The 12,897-nt window shown below is 39.8% G+C and overlaps 1 protein-coding gene across 4 annotated transcripts in view; it reads right to left on the bottom strand.

Annotated features, from left to right (window-relative positions):
* The window catches only part of MYZAP (myocardial zonula adherens protein), a 72,161-nt gene that overhangs the window by 45,474 nt on the left and 13,790 nt on the right, over positions 1-12,897 (bottom strand). For all 4 annotated transcript variants that reach the window (XM_054077737.1, XM_054077735.1, XM_054077736.1 and 1 more), the window contains 2 exons: positions 10,964-11,053; positions 1,480-1,638 (listed from right to left, as the gene is read on the bottom strand). In XM_054077737.1, the coding sequence (XP_053933712.1) occupies positions 1,480-1,638; positions 10,964-11,053 (249 nt within the window). The remainder of the gene's footprint in view (positions 1-1,479; positions 1,639-10,963; positions 11,054-12,897) is intronic.

Genomic DNA, 12,897 nt, shown 5'->3' on the forward strand with positions numbered 1-12,897 from the left:
AGGGGCAATGGGGATAAACTGGAGAGGGGCAGAGTTGGGCTAGATATAAGGAAAAATTTCTTCCCCATGAGGGTAGTGAGGCCCTGGCCCAGGTTGCCCAGGGAATCTGTGGCTGCCCCATCCCTGGAGGTGTTCCAGGCCAGGTTGGATGGGCCTTGGGCAGCCTGATCCAGTGGGAGGTGTCCCTGCCCATGGCAGGGGGTTGGAACTGGATGGGCTTTAAGGTCCCTTCCAAGCCAAACTGTTCTCTGATTCTATGATGATCTCTTCCCACATCTTTTCCACTTCTTCTTGAAAGGATCAGTATCCTGAACACACAGGTAAGTCATGCAGTTCCCCTGCTCTGACATGTCTCTCCATGCCACAAGCTGGCTGTGAACAAAAATGGGCTGGGAGATGGTTCCAGTCCAAGTAACCTACGCCCCAGGTACCAGGAACACTGCAGCCTGCGAGCTGGACCTGCCACTTGACAATTCTATCCCGAGACGCCACTCCAGCCAGGCAGATAAAATAACCAGCCAGGTAGGAAGCCAGCAGCTGTGATAGCTCCCATGCCTCACCTGCACTGCAGAAGTAACGTAGCCTAACTGCGAGTGCAGGAACTTGAGAGTGGCGAGTGCTAGGAGCTAGCAGACTGTGAGTAATAAAGCAGAGAAGCAAGTGCTGAGCGCTAGAGACCAGGTAGATGTTAAAAATACACATAATTACAATCTCTTACACTGCTGGCTTGTAACACGATAAGCATTGACCAATAGCTTCCTGGGTGGTGAAGGTGAGTGGAAAGAGAAGGTCAAATTATTTGCCCTGGGCTAATTACGGGGTTACTGCCAAAGCCTGAGAGCCAAAAACTGACAAGCAGAGATGCTGTTTCAAGCACTGAAATCGGCAGCGTCAGAAAAGCGATTTTCTCCTTTCAGGAGAGCTTCTGCCAATTATGATAAATGTGCATGCACAGAGAAAGTAGTACAAAGTCATCCTTACTAGGCTGACTATTTTAAGGCTGCCCCAAAACGTACCCAAGAGATTTTACTATGTCACCTAATTTAGAAGCTTTTTCAAAACTGGGGGAGTTAGGGAGGAGGGAGGCGGAGGAAGAGAGGAAAGTTTATCCTTTCACATGCCTGCTTACATAGCTTCTTCTGTATCACGTTTGAAATATGAAGGCCTATGGGCAGGAACCCCAAGATCTATTTGGCAGTTTCCTTTCCCAGCAACAGCCTAGTGAGCAAGCATTAACATGTACCACTGGATACAAAGACCTCGAGTCTGGACCACATAGTTCTCAGGTATACAGCATGCTTTTCTTTCTAATTTGAATACTAACAAGTATCCATCGGCAAGCCTTTATCTTCAGAATAAGTTCCCAATGCACATTCAGGTGTTGGATTACACATCAGTCATCCCGTATTCACTCACAGCTCTAAGTGAATATATGGAAAGTATATTTTGACAAATATTGAAGCTGAAAGCATAACTCACTTCTTTAATGTAATTCATCTCCTCCTTCAGCTGATCGGCTGACCAGCCATAAACCACCATTTCTCTCTTGTGGTTGTTGTCAGTTCGGTGCACGACACCGTACACCATCCCATGAGAGAGCTTCCCCGGAGACATACCATTTGGTACATGGTAGAGCTCCTTAAAAGTAAAAATAAATAAATAAATAGTTATTTTAAAATCTTTAAACTTCAAAAAAGTTACCTTAAAAAAAAAAAAACAAAAAACAAAAATACAACACCACCAGGCCAGGAGAGACAGCCAACTTTAACAAAAGCACAACAGTACCTAGGAACACTGTTCCGCACATTTTGAGGCCAAACTGTCAATCTTAAAGTTTTTGGAAAGGTAAATGACCAATTTATAATTGATAGAGATGTTTAATTTCCACTGGTTTTAATGGAAGTAATATAGGTACAGCTAGAGACAACAGACTGGATTTGTGCAAGGATAGGTAGACGCTATCTAGGATAGTTATCTCTAGATAACTAGAGAAAAAGTTATCTCGGCTTATTTTCATTCTCCAACATATGCTAATTTTCTGTGTTCTTCCAGGGCATTGTCAGCTCCCACAGTCCTCCTCAAACTCTTGCAACCCCAGAATTGCTCCTCACTCCACAATCTCCCTGCTGCAGGAAATATAAAAATTCCATAAGTTTAATCAAAAATTTTAAAAAGTTTTCAGAAAAAACTGAAATTAAAACATTTTAGGCAAGGTTCCTTAAACAGAACTCAGAAAATATCTGTTTATCTTGGAGATACAAAAAGTAGAATTTCAGTTTGCATTTAGAGCTAACTAAGGACCTCCAAAGCAATCAAACACTCATTTAAGGGGTGCGTTTCTCTTATAGAAATTGTAGAACTGACAATGCAAGAGCCAAAGCAAAGCTACGAAACAGCATTCATGTGGGTATTGCAGTATTATTAACTATGGTAGAAGGATAAAACTTTGAAAATCAGGTCTTGAGAGGTTAATAGAAAGGCTGTTCTAAAGCATTTGCATTTGTTGTTTTAAAGATGTGCAGAAATTTGTAAAATATACTGGTAATAATTGTATGCCTTTCTTTAACCCACCCTTTGCAACAGACTCGTCTTATTCATCTCATCAATACACTTAGTAAGAAAAATATTCATGCAAACATTACGAATCATTTCCCTCAGCACATCTGCAAGGTCAGGTGTGAGCACCTCAACTGACTACTCACCTCGCCTCCCATCCAATCAACCCAGAGAAACATCCTTCTGTAGCAATCCCCTGAAATGAGTCAGTCTCCAGAAGTACTCATTTCCCTTCCTGATTGCAAAGAATTCAAACAACTTAAGACACCCGCATTACAGCCTTTTGAAAAGAAGGTAAAAAAACCCATATTCCTACCTAACTTTGAATATCTGCAAACTAGGAACCTAAAATGGGTGATTATTTCTGATTTGAAAGTTAGAAAGATGCAATCTTGGAAACGCAGCTGTTACTGCTTAGTTTTGCATGTTGTCTTTGAAAGGCCAGCGCCAAGGGCGAATCGGTTATAGGTAGCTTTACTCAACTTTCTTTTGCATCCTAAGATATCAAGATACAGGTAAATTCGAGAATATTTACTACATTGACCTTTGAATACGTTTGGGTTTGGGTTTTTGTTCAGTAATGACACTGTATGCAAACGAACAAAGTTTGGGATTCTTTACTAAATTAAGAGTCTAAGCAGTGTCTAAATACTCTCCTTGACACCAAACAGACTGGAAGAGATGAAGCTCAGCATCTTAAACCCATTTGCAGCTGCATCCCAGTCTCCAGTCCTTACCATGACAGATTGTGATCACAGAATCATAGAATAGTTTGGGTTTGAAGGGACCTTAAAGATCATCCAGTTCCACCCCCTGCCATGGGCAGGGACACCTCCCACGGCACGATGATAGCGCCTGCAGTCTAAAGCAGTAGCACTCTGAAGTTGTAGCAGCCAAACTGCTACAAAGGCAATGGAAAAATAAATACTACTTTAGTATTAGAAAAATGAACAGCAAAATCTACCTGCATTAAGAAAAATGAGTAAAGATAGACATTCGGTTTACATTGTGTCTCTCCCACATGGCACCGAGATCTTCTCAACATTGTAAACCCTATATATTTTTCTTTACCGTATTATTAATAGCTTAACAATTTGACTGAAGCTCTGGGTGGGTGTTTGCAGGGCAGAGCTGACACTTTATAATAAAGAACCAACAAAGCTACAGGCAATCATTTAAAAAGAAAGCCGTAAAACAACTCAATGGAAAAATATTGGGCAATCAGCCCTACCTACACATGACATCATTGCACACTTTGAAAACATTGTAAGCAAAGCTTCATATCCTGATAATCAGAAAATTCATATTCATGTATTATTGGGGGGGTTGTTTTGCTGTTTGGATGCATACAAACAAAAACCCCACACATAATATCTGAGAGCAGAGAAAATACAGAAACTAGATAGTAACATGACTCCAAACTTCTCTGTGTTTGTTTGCTTCCAGGGTTGTACAGTGTCTTTGATAGCTTCACGGCAGCTCCTCCCCTGCATCTGGATAAAGGGATTACATACAAGTTTCCATCTTCCTGATAACCAGATGAATAATCACTGTGATTCTTTTAGGGGTTACTAAGGCGCCAGACACTGGATTCATAAATGCATACCCTTTACCCAAGATCATTCATTTTTTATGGGGTGAACAGCTGAATACCAGCAACTACCAAGAACCTTTGTGCCTCCAAAACATTAGCAGAATTGTTTAAAATGCTGTTTGCAGAGTTCAGTTTGAAAATTATGACCAAGTTCCTTATTTTTAGAATATTATAAACACACTCCTAGGGAATGCATTGGAGGACTTTTTTCTCTTCCCTCTAAGAAAGACCTACAAATTCAGACCAATGGTTTTTGCAGCTGGAGAATCACCCATGGCACTTACATATTTCACAGATGAACAGACTTAAATTTACATCAAAATGAGCAGTACATGCAGGATTAAGTAAGCACAAAGCCAGTCTGGTTACATGTCTCTTGCAACTATCCCAAACTTGCTTGTTGTCTATATTTGCAGAAGCCTCCCAAGATGCCTTTTGTCACTTCTCTTTCAGAAGATTAAAAGAATCTCCGTCATCTGTTGAGTGTTCCAGTTCTGTTATGTGCTCCTTAAAATACAGGATATTGCTTTTACTCCCTCCTTATTCCTCCTTCGTATCACAATCCTCAGGCAAGCATCTGTTGAACTTTCAGTACAGTTCTTGCTCGATGTTAAAGCTGTGTGAACCAACAGCTATACAAATAACTGCTGATAACTACAAATAATTTCCTGAGTCTCTCTCTTTGCTGTTCTATTCCAGCTATACTTGCCTTGTACTACCCCTTTTCCACATCACAAGGGACTCCAGAAAGTTTAAGTCAAATATTTTCCATTGTTTTCCTTTATGTCCCATGTATATCCACTCTCAGAGCTCAAGATATTGCTCTGAGGAAGTCTTTGCCTGTCTCCACTCTGATCTGCAGTGAGGCATCTCAGTGATGATAACAGAGTCAGTGAATACACCCAAGTACTTAGGAGCAAGTCAATACTGAAAAGCTATCCAGAAAGGTGCTTGAAGATGGACGTTTTCATTAGATTACTTAACCGTTGCTGTTTAAGGTCAAAATATCGGCCAGCGCCAGAGTACAGGGATGTTCTGGCTCCCCACCTGCCTGAAACAAGTGCAGCTGTTGCCTCAAATTGTGCTCAAAATCCCTTCTGATGCCAGCTCCTTAGCTGAAAAGGCAGGCTTTGCTTAAGCAATTTGTGAATATGTCTTTGTACCTACAATCAGTTACGTGACAGCCCAAGGTGACAGCAAGAACGCATCATGGGGATGCACACGGATGCTACAGCAGCTTCCAGGAACTCGCTTTGATTAGGTTGCAGCAACAGTCGTGTTGCACTTGCTGTGATCACACAGCACATACTAGAGAAACGCAGGCTGCGTTTACTTAATTAATAATTTTTTAAAGCAGAAGCCTACACCCCAGTGTTGCAAAAGTCTTGATAATTGCCACGTATCCTGTTTATGTCTCTATCCAAGGAAGTAGTGCGTGTACCATGAAACAGCTGCAGCAAAACCACTCTTAAAACCAAACCCTAGATGTGAGTTGTTAACTGCTTTCTCTATTGCCCATGGTTTTATTTGTATTGTGCAAATAACACTAACAGATTATCTGCTTCACAATCTATCTCCATCAGTTTTTTAAACAAAAATCAGATACCCTCACACTTTATGCTTTATGCCTACCCCAAAACTGGAAGCAGAAGCACAGAAGAGGTATCTTATTTTGAGGAAAAAGGACATTTGATGTAACGATTACTACAATTCTGGTTTTAACACTCATATGTCCTTAAAAGTTTGTAAAACCATGACTTTCTGTCTACCTACACCATCTAGAAACTCTTCATTGAACCAGAACTATATTCATTAAGTGAGGCTTTATTTTTTCCTCAGCTGCTGCATTGCAGAAGTTTCTGAAATATTCAGTTATCTTTTGCTTGTTCACTTTGTGAGCTCACAAAGAACGAGAACATTCACGTTGTTACTTAGGCTACAAATTTTCTGTTCAGTAAAATGAATGGATATGATTTATAATATTTATATTATAAATATTATCATTATTTATATTTATAATATTGAGCTTACCAAGGAAAGTTACTGTGCTGTGACAAAAGGTAGCTACATTTTTACGTTTTCACATATTCCTCAACAGCCTCATGAAACTCATGTTATGCTTAGGGATGTTTCATATATAAAAATAGGGAAAACATGCCAAGACATAGACATGAGCATTCTTAAATTCATGACACTAAATAAGAAGCATCATTTAACACACTCTGACTTTTAAGCTCCTTGAAATGCAGCATTTAGGTGCCTATTTCAAAACATAGACATGACAGGCATCATATCTAATCGATGAAGTTTGTACAGAGAACACCAATGTTTATATACTACAAAAATAAGATACAACAAATACAGCAGTAACCGCAGAAGTCACTGGAATTCTTTCTGTGATTTTTCATGCAGTGCTGTTTTTAATGAAGGTCTCTCTTAATTGGCACACATCAAAACCGAAGCAATTCGTGCTGGAGAGGCTGAGGAGCAGTAACATCAGCCACCTGCAGCTGGTGAACCACATTTCTTGCGACACAACTCCTGCTCCGCTGATGGGAGTGGGCTGGCAGCAGCAGATCAGCAAAGAAAATAGTCTCTGTCCTAGATTCAATGCACACAACAGCCGCACGTTCATTGCACTCATATTCTTTGACACAAGTTTCTGCTTAATGCTCTCCATCACATAAGCAGTAAATTCCCCTTCCAGTTTCTTTACAGCCTACATTTTTTTCTGGGAAACCCAGTGTTTGTTATGCTTCTGTATTCCTGCTTAGGAAGCAAAAAGTTTCACCGCCCGGTTGTGATGCTTTAAAAACATAAGAAAACTGAAGAGTCTGATGATACATAGAGCCAAAGGACCTATTAAAGTTTAAGACTAAACACTGCTCAAGCTCTGCGGAAAGCCATAAACACAGGAATGTGACACAAATTTTTAGAGTGTTATCTCATTTTCATTCCCTTGTCTATACATCCAAATGAAAAAGAAAGATCTGCCTATACATATCCTCATATTCTGCCCTCGACCGCCTAGCTGCAGCTTCCAAGGACACTTCCAAATTTAGCTATGACAGTGAAGAAAGGGACTGATGGATAAAAATAAACCCAGTCCCAAACAGGGACAATACAATTGTCTGGGAGTCCTTTATTATGCAAGACAAAGCAGGCTTCACGACATGCGGATTTTGCGTACAATCTGATGAACACAACACTTCTTTGTACTTCCTGGTGAAGTAAACAGCCTCACACTGTCACCCATCGTCTACCATTAACGGAAGGGAACAAAATCAGAATAGTTTCAGATTCTCTCTACCTAAAGTGCTGACAACTGAGAGAGATTTAACTACTGCTTAACAGCTTTTAGCTTGTAAAAAAGTGAAGAAACCAATGAACCAGTCTCTACTTGTGACTTCAGTTCTCATCCACTTCTTTCAAGGTATCATAGCCTAAATACAAGTACAAAAATCCAACCTGGCACACTGAAGCACAAGTTCACTCCCCTTCCGACTTCTGAGATCAGCTTCTAGTTGTGTACCATCTGCCAGCCTCTCACTAACAACAGGACAGTACTGTGCATTACTAGAACAGTAACGCCTGCAGCAATTCTGTCGTGACAAAACTGCCCAGCTCCATCGTTTTGTTTTCATCTTTTACACTGGTTCATTTTAATTTCATGGGTGGATAGCAATAAAAAAGTCAGACTAGAAATTTAATGCACTGATCCCGATTTAATGAAACACAGCGTGGGTTTTCTGCTAAACTTGGACTACGATGAAAAAGGCTAAACTCACAGCTACTAACACAACCAATAAAGAATCAGTTCTAATCCAACATCAAGCTCTGAAACAAGTTCTTGGGAGGATCAGCACTATCAAGAGCTTCCATGCCGCTCACTAGCTAATTTTGCAACTAAAACATCTCTTAATAGTACTGAGTCCCAGAAAGATAAAAGTAACAAATAGTCAGTAAGCCCTCGCTAGGTCACATTAGGGCAGCTCAAAATCACCTCCTTGTAATGAAAGAGCAGATTACAACCAAATGTCACGCCATGGTATATTTATAGTTTTCTGGCATTCCCTTTGGCACGGTGAGGTCTCTGCTCTCCACGCAGAGGCAGGGAAGCCTCTCTCTCTCTCTCTGGCACTTGTCCGGCTCCAACAGGAGAGTGCCTGGCAGTCAGGCTAGGGCTGCCAGAGCAGCGTGAGCACTCCAGCAAAACTGGACAATCCCTCAGATCACCCTTGCAGTTCATTGCCATAAGTCGCACAAATATATTTTAAATACCAAAAACATTTCCCCTGTTCCCATTTTCTTAATACCCAGCGTTTAAAGACAGCACAGAACTCCAGATTCCCACAAGAAGACCTGCTGTTACCGTTGATTCTTGGTGAAGCTCTACTTTTTGACCTTAAATCATAAAGTGCAAGGCAGAAAACTGAGCAGTTCCTGAATTTCTTTCCATTATCCCTACTTCCAAGAAAGGGGCACAGTTCTCATAGGATCATGCAATGATTATTTAACATTGGTAAAACCTGTTCTTCTCAAACTGCTTCAAGCAATTTCATTAACAAGAGTTAGTTGACCAAGGGTGGATCAGCAGAGATACCTGGTCACTCCTTTTAGGTGATGCTTTTTTGTTTATTTAATTAAATTTTGCGGTAAGAGAAGAATATCACAGCCTGACTAGTCAAGAGCCCTGTGTGCAATGCAAGTCACTGTGTAACTAATTCAAATATATAAAGCAATACATTACATAGACAATAAAAATCTATACGTAATACATTACTGTCTTTTTTTAGAGACATGAGGAAAAACCAGTTCACGAACAGCAATTTTTTTGTAGTTGCTTCTATATACTATGACTATACAATCTGTAAGGCTCTTTTTTTAATTGCACCGGGATGGTAAAACACAAGTAGATTGCGTAATTACTCTGTGTTTTTTAATTGCTATGAATTTGACTCATTAGATCCCATCTAGCTCTGAAGGCTTTATGTATGTTTTCTACAAGTCTATGAATTGTGTAAAAGTACTGAACTTTAGAAAACTACTCAGAACACACAATACTTAAATTAGACACCATTTTATTGATCTGCAGTGGGAGGTGTCCCTGCCCGTGGCAGAGGGAGTGGAACTGGATGATCTCTAAGGTTGCTTCCAACCCAAACTATTCTATGATTCTACTCTATAATTCTGTACTGGAACATAAGATAAGCCAAATAACACATTTATTATCTTTCAAATCCTCTCCTTAACATTCTCTGATATAAAACCCACTTGCCTTTATTTGCATTATGCAGAAAATACAGCTCTCATTAAATACAAGAGAAAAAAATGGTCACATAAGAAAGTCAACACGAATTGTCCGAACCCAATCATTCACATCTCTTTCTTATTATTACACTAGTCAGCACAGTAAAGTGAGCAAGCCATGAGTCAGTAGCTATCCTCCTCAAAAACAAACTCATATTCCCTCTAGAGGCAATGGCCCATAAGCTGAGGCCAGTCCGAGGGTTTCTGCAATCTGATACGAACTGACAAGAGTAAGTGCTGGGGGAAGCTACTCTTAAGAGTGCTACAACTAAACACCTCTGCACAAAATGAATTATTACTATTTAATGGTAGCCCAAATTTAGTTTGCATGAAAGCCTTTCTAATCCATTCTGTAAGTACCTTTTATAGATCCTCAAGGACCTATGACTCTGCCAAAGCAGTGTTTAAAAAGCCCATGTATACAACATTCCTGTACAAGAAATCTCTGATAAGGAAGTTTTATCTTTACCATTTTACTTGGAGTTTATTTTTATTGCTTTAAAATGTTTGTCGTTGAGTCATTTCACAGTAACTTTTGCTTCTGAATACCCCTAAGAAATTATTTCAAATAAATCCTATTGTTGTTTTGCTTCCTATTGTCGTTTTGCTTCCTATTGTCATATTGCTATTCAGACACTGGATCTGGTAAGCGCAACCAACTTCTTGTTTGATTTTAGCTTACCAAAGTATAAGTGTGGTGAATTTGTGGAGCCAGTCCAGCTCCCCTTTTCAGTCTCCATCCTTAAGACTAATTAAACACAAATTTATTGCTCTAAAAGAGCTCTTAAAGAACAAGTTCTGCACCAAAGCAGCTGTAAGACCTTTTTTGTAATGCCCTTCTGAACCCTTTTATACATATGACTTTCAAATCACTTTCACCTCAGAACAATCTTGAATTCTTTATTTTGTATTTCTTACCAGTACCTCAACTATTAGCAAAATCAGCCGACGCAGCAAAACATTCAGGTCCCAGCCAGCTCCCATACATATTAAGGCTCAAATCTTACACACATGAAACATAAAGCCTACACAAAACATAAAACCCCCTTCAGGTGAGGATCTGCTTAATGCAAGAGCCTGCCCTTGATGGCAGTTTCCTCCTCTTTAATATATGAACATTAAATAATCAAGTCTTAGACTCATAGAATGGTTTGAGTTGGAAAGGACCTTAAAGATCATCTAATTCCAACCCCTCTGCCATGGCAGGGACACCTCCCACCGGAACAGGCTGCCCAAGGCCTATCCAACCTGGCCTGGAAGGCCAAGATGCACAAATGACCTACAATCCCTGTGCTGTTCCTCTGCTACTGTCCTATTTTACATGCAGTTTTGCCATCCCCAACTCCAAGGTTCAAGCTCAAAGATCCCAACTGAGTTGGTTGACTTCCAGATCTTCCAAGACGACCCGGCTTTGGACTCCCAAAACAGCTAATAGCAGCTTCTGTGGATGGCAATATTTACTCCTTGTTTATACAGAATTTAACTTCGATCCTTAAAACTTACATTTTTCTTTCTTTCAGGTTCCTTTCCTCCCTGTTCAGGCTGCGAGCCCTCATCAGGCGGTACTGTTAAACGTAGCCTACAGACATTCATCTGGAAGAAAAACAAAAGCTGGCTTTTAGATTTAAGTATTACCAAAAAATATTTTAATAACTTGCTTTACAGAATGAACTCTACTGACATTCAACTATTAATTTACTATTTTCTGTCTTCTACCATCATTTTCTGCCAAAAGATTATTTTTTAAAGGTCAGAGGGGTTTTTAGCTGGCAAGAAATAATTCAAGGGCATCCTCATAATTACATACCTGAAATAGCAAAAATCCATTTCAATCAACAACATGTTCTTATGTACGCAGAAATGACATTGAGAGCTGAGATAACAGAACAATGAACATCATTTTCTACTTTCTCAGTTTTGTTTGCAGATTTGGTATACTTTTAATGTTCAAAAGGAATTATTTAGAAACACAAAGTGTATTCTGGGGTGGATGCCTCTTTTCTGTTCAGTATATACCCACATATTAGATCCAAGGATAGCTCAGTACCGCAACTGCACTGAACGTGAATAGGAATATTATTGGAATCTGATACACACAAGCTGTTCGTAAAAACCTAAGCTTCAAAATGCTTCAGAGAAAATTTAAGAGGTATTTTTTCCTATCTGATTTCAGAAAACCCATTCTTTTGCTGAGGAAATAGGCTAATAGGGTTGATATCTTTTAATCTGCAATTGCAGTTTGCCTTGCTTTTGACTGAGAGACACATAGTGTAACGATATTTTTAAAGCAACACCCTTCATACAAGAAACACAGTTAAAACTTTCAGTCTTAGTCCTATTCATGAAACATTTTTGTGGAAAACAACTATAAGTTCTGAGTGCAAAATAGCAAATGATGAAATAATAAATTTGTCTGTCCAAATTTGAAGCTGCACAATACCTTCCCATGAAATCCCAGCTGTTGACAACAAGCAGGGCTTTTAAAGCTTTTCCTCAAAATGTCTAAAATATCTCTTCCCTGACTACTGTGGGCCATCACCCAGCCCAGCATCTCATCTGATCTAGATCTCTCTAGTTTCTCCTAACTACTTACCTCCAGTCACGCTGACTGTGTACCTTCTCTCTGAAACACACCTTTCCATTGCACTTGCCCAAGCTCACGTCTTCATCATTATGGTACTTCCCTTTGCCTTGAAAACGGCAATCGTGTTTTGCTCACAGGTATTCAGAGCACAGCAGCAAAGTCCTTTCCATAGATCATAATTTTGCCATTCTATAATTCACCACTTCCAGCTGTCTCCCGTATCAACTAGGCTAACTTGACTTCACTTTCAAGGCTGTACACGACACAAGCTCCTCAGAGCAACACTAGTCAGCATCAAGACAAGGATTCCCATTTTCTCTGTTTCCAAACAATGGACCTTTTTTCACTCTTCAAACAACCTTTAACTACTTCTTCGTCCCAAGCACACACAATTGGAAGAACTCTCTGCAAGTATCTGCCACAACTTCACTATTTTTCTTTCAGGCTTTCTTTAAATCTCTTGAGACAATGGATCGACCGTGTTTAGCCTAATGCCCCACAGTATTGAAAAAAAATGCTACTTGGTATTGCCTTCCATCTTCCTCTCTCAGTTTGGTCTTTTAGGTCTGCAAGGCCTTCTCCTGATAAAGAGCAATGTCCTGAGATAAAATTCCTATAAAATATGTGAGCTGAGTCTCCATTATAAAGAAGGGGAAAAAGTCTATAAGAAGATCAAGGTGAAATATAACCTTGGACACACCTGTGGATGCTACTTCTTGTGCGTGTTCCTCCTCACCATTAATTCATCATTCAGTCACACACTAGCAAATGTAGAACAAGAACCCACAGAGACGGGTGACTTAACCTCCCCCAAAACTTAGTATAAAAGCAGATTATCCTTTCATATTTGCTA

Source organism: Cuculus canorus, chromosome 12 (assembly GCF_017976375.1).
Source record: "Cuculus canorus isolate bCucCan1 chromosome 12, bCucCan1.pri, whole genome shotgun sequence".
Lineage (NCBI taxonomy): Eukaryota > Metazoa > Chordata > Aves > Cuculiformes > Cuculidae > Cuculus > Cuculus canorus.